Consider the following 16,133-nt stretch of genomic DNA (forward strand, 5'->3'; position numbering starts at 1 on the left):
TGGCATTTCAGCCGTCTTCAGCCCGGCTTGCTTGAATCCAGTGGTGTGGAGTGCATGGGACTCATGTCTGAGCATACCCATTCCACTCGGGGTGACAGTTGCAAAAACCACAGTTGATGGACAGAATGCAGCACAATGTCATACATTCACACCAGTACAGAGATCTGGGCCAAAATCCATCGTTTTTTTGCACTCCACACCACCTCAGTTCAGACATGGCCATATGCAAATCAGTCTGACCCTGTACCTCATGGGAACAGTCCAGCCCGAACTGCCAAGCCATGCCTTCCCTGTACCGGAAACAAGCTCCTGAGGACCGGTTTCTGGCATTCCAGCTGTCTTCAGCCCGGCTTGCTTGAATCCAGTGGTGTGGAGTGCATGGGACTCACGTCTGAGCATACTCATCCCACTCGGGGTGACAGTTGCAAAAACCACAGTTGATGGACCGAATGCTGAACAATGTCATACATTCACCCCAGTACAGAGATCTGGGCCTAAATCCATCGTTTTTTGCACTCCACACCACCCCAGTTCAGACATGGCCATATGCAAATCAGTCTGACCCTGTGGCTCATGGGAACAGTCCAGCCCGAACTGCCAAGAAATGCCTTCCCTGGACCGGAAACAAGCTTCCGAGGACCGGTTTCTGGCATTCCAGCCGTCTTCAACCTGGCTTGCTTGGATCCAGTGGTGTGGAGTGCATGGGACTCACGTCTGAGCATACCCATCCCACTCGGGGTGACAGTTGCAAAAACCACAGTTGATGGACCGAATGCAGAACAATGTCATACATTCACACCAGTACAGAGATCTGGGCCTAAATCCATCGTTTTATGCACTCCACACCACCCCAGTTCAGACATGGCCATATGCAAATCAGTCTGACCCTGTGGCTCATGGGAACAGTCCAGCCCGAACTGCCAAGCCATGCCTTCCCTGGACCGGAAACAAGCTTCCGGGGACCGGTTTCTGGCATTCCAGCCGTCTTCAGCCCGGCTTGCTTGAATCCAGTGGTGTGGAGTGCATGGGACTTACGTCTGAGCATACCCATCCCACTCGGGGTGACAGTTGCAAAAACCACAGTTGATGGACAGAATGCAGAACAATGTCATACATTCACCCCAGTACAGAGATCTGGGCCTAAATCCTACATCCATCCAAAGAGCAGATTATAAAATGTATACATGTTATGTTATGTTATTAATTACTTTTAACACGCACGGATACTCAAGAGTTTCCCGGAGCGAAAGCCAACAGCAAAATGCAGGAGCAGTGAGTTAATTAAAAAGCAAGGTCTTTAGCTGCTTCTTAAACAACCTGAGATCTTAAGTATTCCACAATTCATAAGGAAGGGAATTCCAGGCCTTGGCTGCCTTAAAAGAAAGAGAGCCTCCTCCCGTTCGCGTAAGACGAAAACGGGGGAGGACTGCAAGACGTAGTACAGGGGAGCGCAGTGGTCTTCCGGGGACATAGAAATCAAAGCCACTCTTAAGATACGATAGCTCTGATTTATAGAGGGCACCATGGGCAAGAGTGAGAGCCTTGAACTGGACGTGTTGAACCACAGGGAGCCAATGCAGGTCACGTAGGTGTTGCTTTATGCTAGATCTGCGAGGGATACCAAGCAGCACTCTAGCTGCCACGTTTTGAATAATTTGCAACTTTTTCAGCTGGTATCCAGGCAAGCCTATATAAAGTGCATTAGCATAGTCAATACGCAACAAAATGAGGGCGCAAGTCACCATTTCCTTGCCGGTCTGGGTAAAAGTGGCAGGTACTGCCTAAGTGATTTCAATGTGCCAAAGCACACTCCGGACAATTTTTGTATCAGCATAGAAAACCAGAGGTCCTCACTGAACCAGCCCCCCAGATTTTTAACCGGGATGCCAACAGAGTTGGGCCTGGGATACTCTGTGGGCCAAAGATACTCCCTGAATTGAGGGGGAAAAGACCCATACAGAAGTACCTCCGACTTGTCCTCATTGCACTTGAGCTGAGCCTGTGCAAGCCAGTTAAAAACGTCTGAAAGACTGTTTTTGGCTAGGTCCGGGGACAGGACGTTTTCCTTCCACGTGAAGAGGAGCTGAGTGTTGTCTGCATAGGCTATAATCTTAGCCCCCAGCTCCTCCACCAAATAGATCAGAGGAGTGACGTATACATTAAAAAGAAGGGGACTTTAAGAGGAGCCCTGTGGAACTCCAGTGTCACCTTTCTTGGGACCAAGGAGAATGGGGGCAGCCATACCTAAAATTATTTGAGCCAATCCCATGCTAGACCTGATATTCCAATGTTTGAAAGGCAGGCCAGTAGTAGACAATGGGGCACCGTATCAAAGGTGGCAGAGAGGTCCAATAAAATCAATGCCGCTCTGCCGCCTGCATCCAAACATTCTCTAATAGCCTCCAACATCTCAACAAGAGCATGCATTCTAGTCGCTAGATTTAATGTTACTAGCTATGAATTGGTTACTTTGTGACAGCAAAGATTCATTCTGGGTACAGACACCACTCCCCATATTGAAATGGCCACTATTTATGGCAGTGATTGGGCAGAAAACACACTCAATCACATTTGAATAATACATTTAGAAAAAGCATTTGAGAGAGTTGAATACCACGTGTGAGAAAGGAGCGTGGTCTTGACAGGGTGAGGCATCATGCCGAGAGCTATCTAAGAGGCACTCTGCGCTCATCAAGCCCTTACTCCAGAAAAATAAAAAACAATTGGTCATTGGGGCTTTCGCCGAGGTCCTGGGGTGTTTTCACACCTCTTAATGGACATCGGCTGCCTACAGCCTCTACAAATGAGCTGAAAATCCACGGTTTACAGTGGGTTTCATCTCGTTTTTCCTGCCAACATGTGATTCCAGATCCTCACAGCATGATCTTGTGGCGGGAGACAAAATCTTGTGACACATTGTGGCACTGTGTGAGTTGACAGGTATGGATTACAGGCTAGTTACCACTGTCCATTAGGAATGGTGTCAGTTAATGGAATGTCTTATGTTTACAATTACTAGAGGGGCCAAGCAGGGATGCCCTCTGTCACCTTGTTAATACCCCCTCAACATGGAGTCATTTCTAGGAGTACCTATTTTACACCAATATATTATACCAATTAAACTTCCTCATTTACAGTTTAAGCTCATGGTCTTTGCAGATGATATAGTAATTATAACAGCAGAACAAGGCTCTGCACTTCTAGCTATTGAAGAAGAGGCACCTAAATACAGTAAACAATTAGAGTATATATTAAACCCTTAAAAGTCTGAAATCCTACATATAGTATGACATAAGGCTGAGTCTGTTCAGAATGTCTGGGGAGATAATTAATTATATGGCCATTAGAATTACTACCTTTTATAAAATTATTAAAATAGCTAACTATCTGAGAATGGTGAATGTGAAGTCTCCTTATCATTAAGTGGATGGGTGGGACTTCCTATTTCAAATCTTGGAAGATGTAATACCTGTTTAAGGAACTACTTCAGTGTCATAGCAAAGGGGGGGGGGGGGAGGAGCACAAGTTTTAGGGGCAATCGCTAGCACCCAGCCCGCTCTTCAGTACGGCTGTAGCAGGGTGCCGATCAGAGAAATCGCCAGCAACACCCCCCGCTCCAATGTGTCAACAACTAACCAGGCTCCTTAACATACAGAAACATAAGCTGGTGTTTGTCAAAGCCTTAATGGATCAAACACATTGAGCAATACTGTTGGGACACTTTCCCCCTGCGGGGCACCACAAACACGTCATATAGAAGTACGTATTACACTTGAGGAGTGTGTGGAAAAATATGCTCAAACATTTTAAGATTTCTAAATTCTATAGGTGTACTATCATCCCCGAACTGTTAGACACTACTATGCAAATCCCTACTACATCACAATGGATTTAGAAACAGTTTCTCTATATCAGTTATAACAGCATTGCTCTTTTAAATTATTTCAACTAATGATTAGTCAGTTTAATGTTTTACATACTAAGAGTTTCTCCGGCACTTACATATTGTTTAGTACCACAGTCCTCGTTGCAGATATGATAAAACATTTTAGAAAATGGACTATTAAGGACTGCTGGTTGCTCTTACATTTTAATCAATGAAGTAGAAGACCATATACCAAGATGGGCAGAAAAATAGTCTGGATGGGTGGGGAAGGTGATCACTCAGGAGAATTGTATTCAATCATTAGGTATGAGTATGCTAGTAACAGGGTTGCTCAATATTTACAAGAACATTATAAGATGTTTTTTTTATTTCTTATCACTCGCCAAAGCTGCTAAGTAGGATACAGAAAAGGGGGTGGTGATGAACAGAGTGTCTGAATTAAGCAGACCACTCTTACCCAGTCAAGAGATCAGGGCTGAATCCATCACCGTTATTTAGCTCACTGCATCACCCCAGTTCAGAACCTGGCTATATGCAAATTAGTCTGACCCCGTGCCTCATGGGAACAGGGCAGACCAAACTACCAAGCCAATTCTTCACTGGAAAGGAGACAAGCTTCCGGGGACCGGTTTCTGGCATTTCAGCCGTCGTCGGCCCGGCTTGCTTGAATCCTGGTGGTGCAGTGAGCAAGGGACTCATGTCTGAGTATACCCTGCCACACCTGTAGTGGCCAAAAACGATTCAGAAAAGGGGGTGGTGATGAACAGAGTGTCTGAATTAAGCAGACCACTCTTACCCAGTCAAGAGATCAGGGCTGAATCCATCACCGTTATTTAGCTCACTGCATCACCCCAGTTCAGAACCTGGCTATATGCAAATTAGCCTCATGGGAACAGGGCAGACCAAACTACCAAGCCAATTCTTCACTGGAAAGGAGACAAGCTTCCGGCGACCGGTTTCTGGCATTTCAGCCGTCGTCGGCCATTGCTCACTGCACCATCAGGATTCAAGCAAGCCGGGCCGAAGACGGCTGTAATGCCAGAAACCGGTCCCCGGAAGCTTGTTTCTTTTCCAGTATAAGAATTGGCTTGGTAGTTTGGTCTGCCCTGTTCCCATGATGCACTGGGCCAGGACAGACTAATTTGCATGTAGCCAGGTTCTGAGCTGGGATGGTGCAGTGAGCTAAAAAACGGTGATGGATCAAGCCCTGATCTGTTGACTGGGTACGAGTGCTCTGTTTAATTCAGATACTCTGTCCATCACCACCCCCTTTTCTGAATCGCTAAGCAGGATAGGCATGAATCGAGCCTGTGTCCAAGATGTAAATATTTAGAAGCAGCCAGGTTCATATGTGTGTGATGCCGGTTGCTAGGATAGTAATTGTATTTAATATTCTGCCAAATTAAAAAAAAATACAAAAAAGGAACAACAGTGGATTCACTTAATCTACTGGTGTCAGAAAAAATGTGTAATGCAAACTAGTGCTCAGGAAAAATGATCTACTGCCCTTGGGCCAAGGTCGAGCTGTATAAAACTGCAAAAAAAATGTCTCTTTCATAATATTAGAATCTTACTTTTTCTGCAGCAGAGTAGATGAGCATTGCATTTTGTCTGGAACATTTTGAGGAAATGTTTCATTTTTAAAACAGATCTTTTTGTGATAGGATTCCTGTTTTTTATCAACTATCTTTATAACAAAACATGTCATAAATACTGTGGGTCAATGAACTAGAAACATACCTTCAAACTTCAGATTATACGAAGATCTACCCAGAAGACTCAAGCTTGGTACCCCCCATTTCAGAATTGCTGTGCAGCTTTTCCATGCTTTTATTCAATTTTCTGTGTTACTTACTACTCGAGGATCAGGGTGAAGCTGTTCTTGCACTCAAAGGCATCATAGAGCTGAATAAGGTTGACGTGGTTTAGCTGGTTCATGATATTTATTTCGTTTTTCACTTCCTCCTGTTAGGAAAGAGTAAATTCGTTAAACTATCAAGAGGAACACATTCACTTACCATTTAAAAGAGGTTTCTAGCATTACTCAGAATATTTTCTTCTATTTTTATGTTTAAAGTATTTTTATTAAGTACAGTACAGCAGTGAAGATATAAATGAAAAGGTGATTAAAGACAATCCACGACAAAATGAGGCAATGCTTCATCCAGGGCCGCAGCTACCCATAGCGGTCAACAGTCCCCTCCGTGTCAGAGCCACCCTGGGTGTCTCGCTAATACGGGGCACTCGTACTTTGGACTATAGGCGTAGAGCAACCCCGCTGTACTTCTCTTTCAACAGAACAAAACACCCCAACAACCCCCCATCCACCCCACCCCCTTTCCCACCCCCCTCCCGTCCGGTGCTGCATCAGATAAAACTCGGACACTCGCATCTCCTACTTGCAGAAACCTTACTGGCACTCGTAAGACTCAATCCCCTCAGTCTGTCCATTCACTGTATCGGTGGCGTGAGTCTCAGAAGTCTCAAGTATCTCGGGCAGGTAAGCTCCTTGAATTCAGTGGCCAGCAATGTGTGGAAGGGTAGCCACAGCTCTTGGAATTGATCTACGTCCCCAGCCAGTGTAAGTGATATTTTTTCCATTCCAAGGACATGCCACAGCCTATGTAGCCAACCCGTAATGGAGGGGATGGTGGGTGTACGCCAGTGTATTAAAATGTTCTGGATCGCTGAGCCCAGCGCAATAGCAATGTGCCTCCCCCTCCTGGATTTCAGTGGGTACATTAAGTCATTGGGGAGCCCCAATAGGGTGTAGGCGGGAAGGCGGGGCAGTTCGATACCAAAACATGCATCTATCTCATTGATCACCTCTGTCCAGTAATCCTGTAGCATTGGGCAGTCCCATAAAATATGTGTCAGTGTGCCAACTTGCCCGCAATTACGCCAACATGCAGTGTCTAGGAGGCGGTTCATTTCATGTAGGCGCTCCGGAGTGCGGTACCAATATGTAGAGACCTTGGTGAAGGTTTCGGTGAGTCCTACATGATAAGCAGAATGTCGTGCCCTGTACGAGATTTGCTCCCATTCTTTGTGGCTAAGTGTTCTCCCCAATTCTCTGTCCCACCTCTCCCTACCGGGGTTATAGAGATGAGAGGGCGGTGGTTGCAGCATTTTATACAGATCAGATATTAGTTTAGTGTCCGACTTACGTGTCGCCAGCCACCGTTCATAGGGCAACAGGTTCCTGTCTGCCGACTCCAGCACCTGTGGCTGCAGGGCCCAGTGCCGAACCTGCCAATACTTCATCCTATCTACCTCGGTCAGTTGGTAAGTCTCTTTGAGAGTCTCAAAGGGGAGGACTCCCCCCTCACCGTATACATGAAAGAGTGCTCTGCATCCCCTCCCCCGCCAGTGTGTATAGGCTCCCGGTTCTGTCCCTGGTGTGAAGTCCGGGTTGTCCACAATGGGCGTGAACGGTGAAGGGAATGTGGCGAGGCCAAAAGGCCTGCAAGTGCCGTCCCAAATCCGCAGCGGCACCCGTGTGATATGGGATGCGTAAAGGTTCGGGGGGCGGTGCTGTCTGCGCAGGAACGGTATTTCTTGAAGGGGCCGGCCCGCCACCGCCTGATCCTGGAAAAGCCAGTGCTTATCTGACTCCCACCTGCTCCATTCCACCAGATACCTTAGCTGCGACGCCTGGAAATACTTTTGAAGATCAGGGACCCCCAGCCCACCTGCCTCCGGCGCCAGAGTCGTCAGCGTCCTTTTCATTCGGGGTTTACGGCTTTGCCAGACAAAGCGGGACAAGTCAGTCTGCATCCGCCGTATCCAACCCTGAGGGGGCTGCAGCGGAAGCGCACGGAATAAATACAGAATTTGGGGCAAGACTGTCATCTTAATTGCTGCTATCCTTCCTAGCCAGGATACCGTCCCCTTGCTCCATCTCCCCAACTCCTCAGTAACTTTCTTGCCTAACACCTCGTAATTAGCCGCCACCATCCCCTGTAACGTGGGTGCTAATAGGATACCCAGGTATGGCACGTGTTGCCGTGACCAGTGAAGCGGGAAACGCCTCTGCAAGTCCTGTCTCGTCGCAGGCGCCAGGGAGATATCCAATGCAGTAGATTTCCCTACATTCATTCGAAACCCAGCTGTTTCCGCGAAAGCTTCGAGCTCCGCCATACATGCGGGTAAGGCCCGCCTCGGGTCCTCTAGCGTGAAAATGACATCGTCCGCATATAGGCTAACCGTGTGGACGTACCCTCCCATCCGCACCCCGATCGCATCCGGATTCTGCCTCACTCTCTGGGCAAAGGGCTCCATGTAGAGTGAAAGGAAAAGAGGGGATAGTGGGCACCCCTGTCTAGTGCCCCGCTCAATATCAAAGCGCCTTGAACCGCAGCCATTGACACGCACCATAGCCGACGGGAATTTGTAACAGTTAAAGACCATGCTCCTAAACTTCTCTCCTATACCCATCCGCGCCATCACCCGTTCCAGATATGGCCAGTGCACCCGGTCAAACGCTTTTTCGGCGTCAACCGAGAGGAGCATCCTCTCCCCCGGGATCCGCGAGGCTTTTTCCAGTATAGCAGAGTAACAGGGGGTTGATTCTGTTTAGGGAATCAGAGGCAGGAATCAAAGTAGAAACAGTTAAATGCACAAAGCCTCTGACACCATAGATCACACAAATTATTTACTATTCACGTCCTATTTATTGACAGTGAATGCTCATGTTTTTTTCGCAAATTATTTAGAAGTTCAATTTGGTACACATTGGGTGTGAACAGCTCGATTTTGATTATCTCCTTACATCAAAAAATATACATTCGATAACGACAAGAAATAGCTTACTGGCTATTGGATTTGATCAACGTGAGACAAACATAATGGCAAAATAAGTGGAAACAATTAATAAATTCAAATATAAACAATCCACACAAAAAATGAAAAAGTGAATTCATATATCAAAAGTATCTTATTTACAAATGGTATACTTAGGTCCTACTGTAAATCTCAAGGAGATTGTGTTACTCTCCCGGGGGATATTATTGGTTTGTCCCTCAGGCGGGAAAGTTAATTGTCCTGTACTGTGCCAGGGAAAGTCATGTGTTCAGGGAATTCTTTAATGCCTAGTGGTGAGATGCGTCTCTCACTATATGTCCCAATAATTTAGTTGGATCATATGGCATATATTCCTCTTGGCACCAAAGATGAGCCTACGCGTTTCGACCTTGTACGGATTCTTGACAGGAAGGAAACTTTGTGAAGGTCTTCATCAGGGCTCTTAGTAGGTGATGAGGAGCATCATGTTGCACCTACAGAAAAAGTTATAGGGGCATGTTTTAGTTGTGAAGTGTAGGGGGTATAGGACCATAATATAGTGCTTATAAGTAGTGGTTAGCTCAAATTTAACATGTATCACGTACCCAGGTTTGAGAAAAGTCAAAACTGCATTTAATGGATACAGCTGGCTTGCAGGGGACGAGAAGTAGGTTCCTCACACAGCGATATGGTAAAGCTGATTGGCTGCAGTCTTTTATTTAATGCTGTGGAGAGAAGCAGGGAGAAAAGGTTCAAATCTCCGTATGCGTACACCAAGTTCATTTAATAGCACGAGAGAATGAGTGTGGCGCCTGACTGAAGCTTCATGGGGACCGGTGATGTCAGTTGGGCAGCTTGCATGAGCCTTGTGCGCTCGTTGATAATGTTACAGGGTGCAGTTTTTGCCTCGTTAACTTGAACGTGTCTTGCAGCGTCTCATACCTGCATGCGTTTGAAGGGTTCTTCTTCAGCGCCACGGCGTCGTCATGGCGGGAGACATTCTCCGCAGTCTGGAGGCGCAGAGGGACCGTAGTAATCCCAGCGTTATATTCCTCTGACGCGTGGCTTCTCACTCGGCTCTTACTCGAAAGGATTTGCAAGGGTTCGGCAAGCGGGGGTTTTTTTTCTCTTTCTCCGCGTCCTGAGCAGAAATCAGAGCGGAGCTGCCATTGGTGCGTTCTACGGCAGTGTTGTTTCGAGGCTTCCGATAGGGCTGGATGTCGTTTCAATGGGAGCGTGGTTCTGTTGCTAGGTAATCAGGACGCTTGAGGCTGCAGTCGCGGAGAGCGGACTGCACTTTGTGGTTATGAGTTGTGTTTAGCACAGAAAGCCGGAGATTTCAGTTAATTCATTGAGTCCATGATTTACTGTGTCTAAATACATAATAGTCTTGGCTTCCTGCTTGGACAGATTGTTGTCTACATTTTGACCTTTTATTTGTCTGACCACAGTCCATTTCAGGTCGTCTGGTCCATGGTGTTTTTCAATGAAGTGGGAGACCATAGGTGCATTTTCCTTTTTGCACCGAATTCTGGAGCGGTGCTGTGATATCCTTGTTTTAATTGGTTGACTTGTTTTGCCGACATATGCAAGTCCGCAGGGGCAAATGGCACAGTAGATCACGTTACTGGTGTTACAGTTGGTGAATGTCTCGTGTTTGATTTGTTTTTGCCCATAATAGAAAATGGTTCCTTCAATGGTACTGTTGCATGAAATGCAATTACCGCATTTATGATGTCCTTTGACAAGCGGAAGGTTCAGTAGTGATTGAATTGAGCTGTCTTGTCTCGGTGATGTTGTGTCAGCTCGAACCAGTTTGTTTCTTACACTCTCATTCTTTTTGAGTGCGAAAATGGGTGGATTTTCAAATGGTTTCAGGCTCCGTACGGTGTTCCAATTTTTTGTGACTATTTTCTTAATTTCTGTGGTGGCTCCAGAAAATGTTGTCACACATACAATTGGGGTCTCATCTTTGTTCTTGTCTTTTGGAGTCAGAAGGGTGTCTCTCGGTATATACCAAGCTCTCTTCATGCATCTCTTGAGCAATTTCTTGGGGTACCCTCGTTCCAGCAATTTGCACATCAGCTCTTGCGCGTGTAGGAAATAGTCAGATTTCTTTGTGCAATTCCTGCGCAGTCTCAAGAATTGGCTGAATGGTAGATTTTCTCGGAGGTTGCGTTGATGAAAACTCGAGAAGTGCAGAAAGGTATTGCGATCGGTTTCTTTGGTATATAGTGTGGTGTACATAGCACCCTCTTCGTGCTTGATCATGAGGTCCAGGAAGTTTATTTGTTTTTTACTGTATGACAACGTGAATTGGATGTTGGGGTTACGATCATTGAGCCAGACGATGAATTCTTTCAATGTGAGCTCTTCACCTCGCCACAGCATGAAGACGTCATCTATGTAACGTCTCCAAACTTTTATATGTCCATCAAATGGGTTGTTATTGTAGATCCAAGTGGCTTCATATAGTGCCATGTACATTATGGCCATTTCCGGCGCAAAGGGACATCCCATGGCCGTCCCCATGGTTTGGAGGTATTGTGTGTTGTTGAATTTGAAAAAATTAAATTTCAAACAGGTCTCAGCTAGTTTGAGTAGGAAGTCAGTTGGGACGTTGTGTGGCCGTTCTCTCTTTTCGAGGAAGAATTCAAGTGCTTCCAGGCCATCTTCTTGCGGAATGTTAGAGTATAAACTCACGATGTCCATCGTGACCAAAAATTCCATAGATTCATCAAAGGGTTGGCCATCTAAAAGATTTATCGCTTCCATAGTATCTTTTATGAAGCTAGCAGTCTGGCCAACAAGCGGTTTGAGAAACGTATCGACGTATTTGGCCGGTCGTTCCAGTATTGAATTGACCCCCGATATAATCGGGCGGCCAGGAGGGTTCATTGGGTCCTTGTGGACTTTGGGTAGTATATACATTAGGGGTGTGCGAGGATTTTTATTTATTAAATATTCACCCTCTTTTTTAGATACCCATCCTTCTTTTCTGCCCAGGTTGACCAGCATTTCTAGACGATTTTTCAATTTGTCATTCCAGTTTTCATTCGTTTTCTTGTAGTATTTTTCATCCGTGAGTTGGCGTAAAACCTCAGCTTCATACATTTCACGCGGGAGGATAACGATCCCCCCGCCTTTATCCGCCGGCTTTATGATGAGACTCTTGTTGTCTTGAAGTCCCTGTAGTGCTACTTTCTCTTCTAATGTTAGGTTCCATTTGATGTATCTTTTCTTCTTTTTCTCTAATGTGTCTAGATCACGTAGCACGTTCTTCTCGAACGTTAGTAGTTCTACGGGCATCTGGCTGGAGTACGGAAAAAAGGTGGAAGGATTTTTCAGTCCAGAATAGTTTCTGGTGGGTACGTCTTGCTGGTTTTCAAAGAAAATTTTTAGTCTCATTTTTCTGAACAGTTGGATCATCTCCAATTTTGTTTGGCAAATATCTGGACGGACAGTTGGAATGAATGTGAGGCCTTTCTGAAGCACACTTTTTTCACTGTCAGACAAGGTATGGTTGGACAAATTGAAGACTGCGTTTTCACTCGGGTTCACCATCTGTAAACTCGTCTCCTCGTTGTGATCTCCCCTTGATATTGTTTGTTGGGGCGATTGTACCACCTGTTGCCTCTCGGGCGGCCACGAGATCTGCCTCTGCCTCTGTCGGAAAAAGGTGCCTGATAGAATTGGCGGGCTTGGTCGTCTCTGTTGCTGGTGGAGGCGTCAGCGTCACTTGAGTTGGTTGATGCGGAGGAGTCTTCTGAGAACGTTAGGAATTGTCTTCTACTTCTGCCCCCGTATGTACGTAGGGCACTGGTATTCTGTTGTTGTTTGTAGTAGTCCTTGTCCAGATAGGGGTAAGTTTTTTTCTCAGAGTAGTTAGTAATGTCTTTCAATAGTTTCTGTTTTTTGAAATCTTCTGTTGTCTTCTGGAAGATTTGATTTTCTTTTTCTAGTTTAGTTAGTAGGGCCTGGGCGTTCTCGATTGCTTTGTTGTTCTTAAAGGCTTCTTCCAGTTCTTTAATTAGCTCCTGTTCTTTTAGACCTATTCGTTCCGCAGTTTTAATTGAATGAAACATCCAATCTCGTGAACATTTAGTGCCGATGTGACTGAATCCTTCCAGATATTCGGGATCATCTGTAAAGATCACCGGCACATTTTTGACTTGTAGTCCCACCGGAGTAGTTCCTGCTCTTAGGTGTTCCAGTAGAACCTCCCCGTGAAGAGATGTTCTGATTTGTTTTTTCTTAAGGCGGGCAATTTTTTCTAGTTCAGTAGATTGCCCGACTTGAAGTGCGGTATTTCCTGGATTAAGTGTTGACGGTCTTTTCAGTAATGTTTCGATATCTTCCTCTCTGATACTCAGAGTCTTCGGTTCTGACATTTGGATATCGACAGAGTGAAATTGGATCGTAGTACTTGGGTACGTGAAAATTGTTTAGGTGAAGCACTGTATGTAAGGGATAGATGTTGTGTATATTGGGGTGTCTCACCCGTGTACCTAGGGGAAGTCGCAGCAGAAGTTTGACTTAGGGTTCTGCTGAATGGAGGGTGTCTCGCCAAAAGGGAAAAGTTAAATTTCCAAATGATCCCTCGTAGACGGCTGTCTACACTAAGATTAGCAGAGTAACAGGGGGTTGATTCTGTTTAGGGAATCAGAGGCAGGAATCAAAGTAGAAACAGTTAAATGCACAAAGCCTCTGACACCATAGATCACACAAATTATTTACTATTCACGTCCTATTTATTGACAGTGAATGCTCATGTTTTTTTCGCAAATTATTTAGAAGTTCAATTTGGTACACATTGGGTGTGAACAGCTCGATTTTGATTATCTCCTTACATCAAAAAATATACATTCGATAACGACAAGAAATAGCTTACTGGCTATTGGATTTGATCAACGTGAGATAAACATAATGGCAAAATAAGTGGAAACAATTAATAAATTCAAATATAAACAATCCACACAAAAAATGAAAAAGTGAATTCATATATCAAAAGTATCTTATTTACAAATGGTATACTTAGGTCCTACTGTAAATCTCAAGGAGATTGTGTTACTCTCCCGGGGGATATTATTGGTTTGTCCCTCAGGCGGGAAAGTTAATTGTCCTGTACTGTGCCAGGGAAAGTCATGTGTTCAGGGAATTCTTTAATGCCTAGGGGTGAGATGCGTCTCTCACTATATGTCCCAATAATTTAGTTGGATCATATGGCATATATTCCTCTTGGCACCAAAGATGAGCCTACGCGTTTCGACCTTGTACGGATTCTTGACAGGAAGGAAACTTTGTGAAGGTCTTCATCAGGGCTCTTAGTAGGTGATGAGGAGCATCATGTTGCACCTACAGAAAAAGTTATAGGGGCATGTTTTAGTTGTGAAGTGTAGGGGGTATAGGACCATAATATAGTGCTTATAAGTAGTGGTTAGCTCAAATTTAACATGTATCACGTACCCAGGTTTGAGAAAAGTCAAAACTGCATTTAATGGATACAGCTGGCTTGCAGGGGACGAGAAGTAGGTTCCTCACACAGCGATATGGTAAAGCTGATTGGCTGCAGTCTTTTATTTAATGCTGTGGAGAGAAGCAGGGAGAAAAGGTTCAAATCTCCGTATGCGTACACCAAGTTCATTTAATAGCACGAGAGAATGAGTGTGGCGCCTGACTGAAGCTTCATGGGGACCGGTGATGTCAGTTGGGCAGCTTGCATGAGCCTTGTGCGCTCGTTGATAATGTTACAGGGTGCAGTTTTTGCCTCGTTAACTTGAACGTGTCTTGCAGCGTCTCATACCTGCATGCGTTTGAAGGGTTCTTCTTCAGCGCCACGGCGTCGTCATGGCGGGAGACATTCTCCGCAGTCTGGAGGCGCAGAGGGACCGTAGTAATCCCGGCGTTATATTCCTCTGACGCGTGGCTTCTCACTCGGCTCTTACTCGAAAGGATTTGCAAGGGTTCGGCAAGCGGGGTTTTTTTTTCTCTTTCTCCGCGTCCTGAGCAGAAATCAGAGCGGAGCTGCCATTGGTGCGTTCTACGGCAGTGTTGTTTCGAGGCTTCCGATAGGGCTGGATGTCGTTTCAATGGGAGCGTGGTTCTGTTGCTAGGTAATCAGGACGCTTGAGGCTGCAGTCGCGGAGAGCGGACTGCACTTTGTGGTTATGAGTTGTGTTTAGCACAGAAAGCCGGAGATTTCAGTTAATTCATTGAGTCCATGATTTACTGTGTCTAAATACATAATAGTCTTGGCTTCCTGCTTGGACAGATTGTTGTCTACATTTTGACCTTTTATTTGTCTGACCACAGTCCATTTCAGGTCGTCTGGTCCATGGTGTTTTTCAATGAAGTGGGAGACCATAGGTGCATTTTCCTTTTTGCACCGAATTCTGGAGCGGTGCTGTGATATCCTTGTTTTAATTGGTTGACTTGTTTTGCCGACATATGCAAGTCCGCAGGGGCAAATGGCACAGTAGATCACGTTACTGGTGTTACAGTTGGTGAATGTCTCGTGTTTGATTTGTTTTTGCCCATAATAGAAAATGGTTCCTTCAATGGTACTGTTGCATGAAATGCAATTACCGCATTTATGATGTCCTTTGACAAGCGGAAGGTTCAGTAGTGATTGAATTGAGCTGTCTTGTCTCGGTGATGTTGTGTCAGCTCGAACCAGTTTGTTTCTTACACTCTCATTCTTTTTGAGTGCGAAAATGGGTGGATTTTCAAATGGTTTCAGGCTCCGTACGGTGTTCCAATTTTTTGTGACTATTTTCTTAATTTCTGTGGTGGCTCCAGAAAATGTTGTCACACATACAATTGGGGTCTCATCTTTGTTCTTGTCTTTTGGAGTCAGAAGGGTGTCTCTCGGTATATACCAAGCTCTCTTCATGCATCTCTTGAGCAATTTCTTGGGGTACCCTCGTTCCAGCAATTTGCACATCAGCTCTTGCGCGTGTAGGAAATAGTCAGATTTCTTTGTGCAATTCCTGCGCAGTCTCAAGAATTGGCTGAATGGTAGATTTTCTCGGAGGTTGCGTTGATGAAAACTCGAGAAGTGCAGAAAGGTATTGCGATCGGTTTCTTTGGTATATAGTGTGGTGTACATAGCACCCTCTTCGTGCTTGATCATGAGGTCCAGGAAGTTTATTTGTTTTTTACTGTATGACAACGTGAATTGGATGTTGGGGTTACGATCATTGAGCCAGACGATGAATTCTTTCAATGTGAGCTCTTCACCTCGCCACAGCATGAAGACGTCATCTATGTAACGTCTCCAAACTTTTATATGTCCATCAAATGGGTTGTTATTGTAGATCCAAGTGGCTTCATATAGTGCCATGTACATTATGGCCATTTCCGGCGCAAAGGGACATCCCATGGCCGTCCCCATGGTTTGGAGGTATTGTGTGTTGTTGAATTTGAAAAAATTAAATTTCAAACAGGTCTCAGCTAGTTTGAGTAG

General features: G+C 45.3%; 1 protein-coding gene across 4 annotated transcripts in view; it reads right to left on the bottom strand.

The window, feature by feature from the left end:
- MYLK3 (myosin light chain kinase 3) overlaps positions 1 to 16,133 on the bottom strand; it is a 709,471-nt gene that overhangs the window by 270,530 nt on the left and 422,808 nt on the right. For all 4 annotated transcript variants that reach the window (XM_086945117.1, XM_086945116.1, XM_086945114.1 and 1 more), the window contains exon 7: positions 5,742 to 5,851. In XM_086945117.1, coding sequence (XP_086801243.1) covers positions 5,742 to 5,851 — 110 coding nt within the window. The remainder of the gene's footprint in view (positions 1 to 5,741; positions 5,852 to 16,133) is intronic.

Source organism: Lissotriton vulgaris, chromosome 12 (genome assembly GCF_964263255.1).
Source record: "Lissotriton vulgaris chromosome 12, aLisVul1.2, whole genome shotgun sequence".
Classification (NCBI taxonomy): Eukaryota; Metazoa; Chordata; class Amphibia; order Caudata; family Salamandridae; genus Lissotriton; species Lissotriton vulgaris.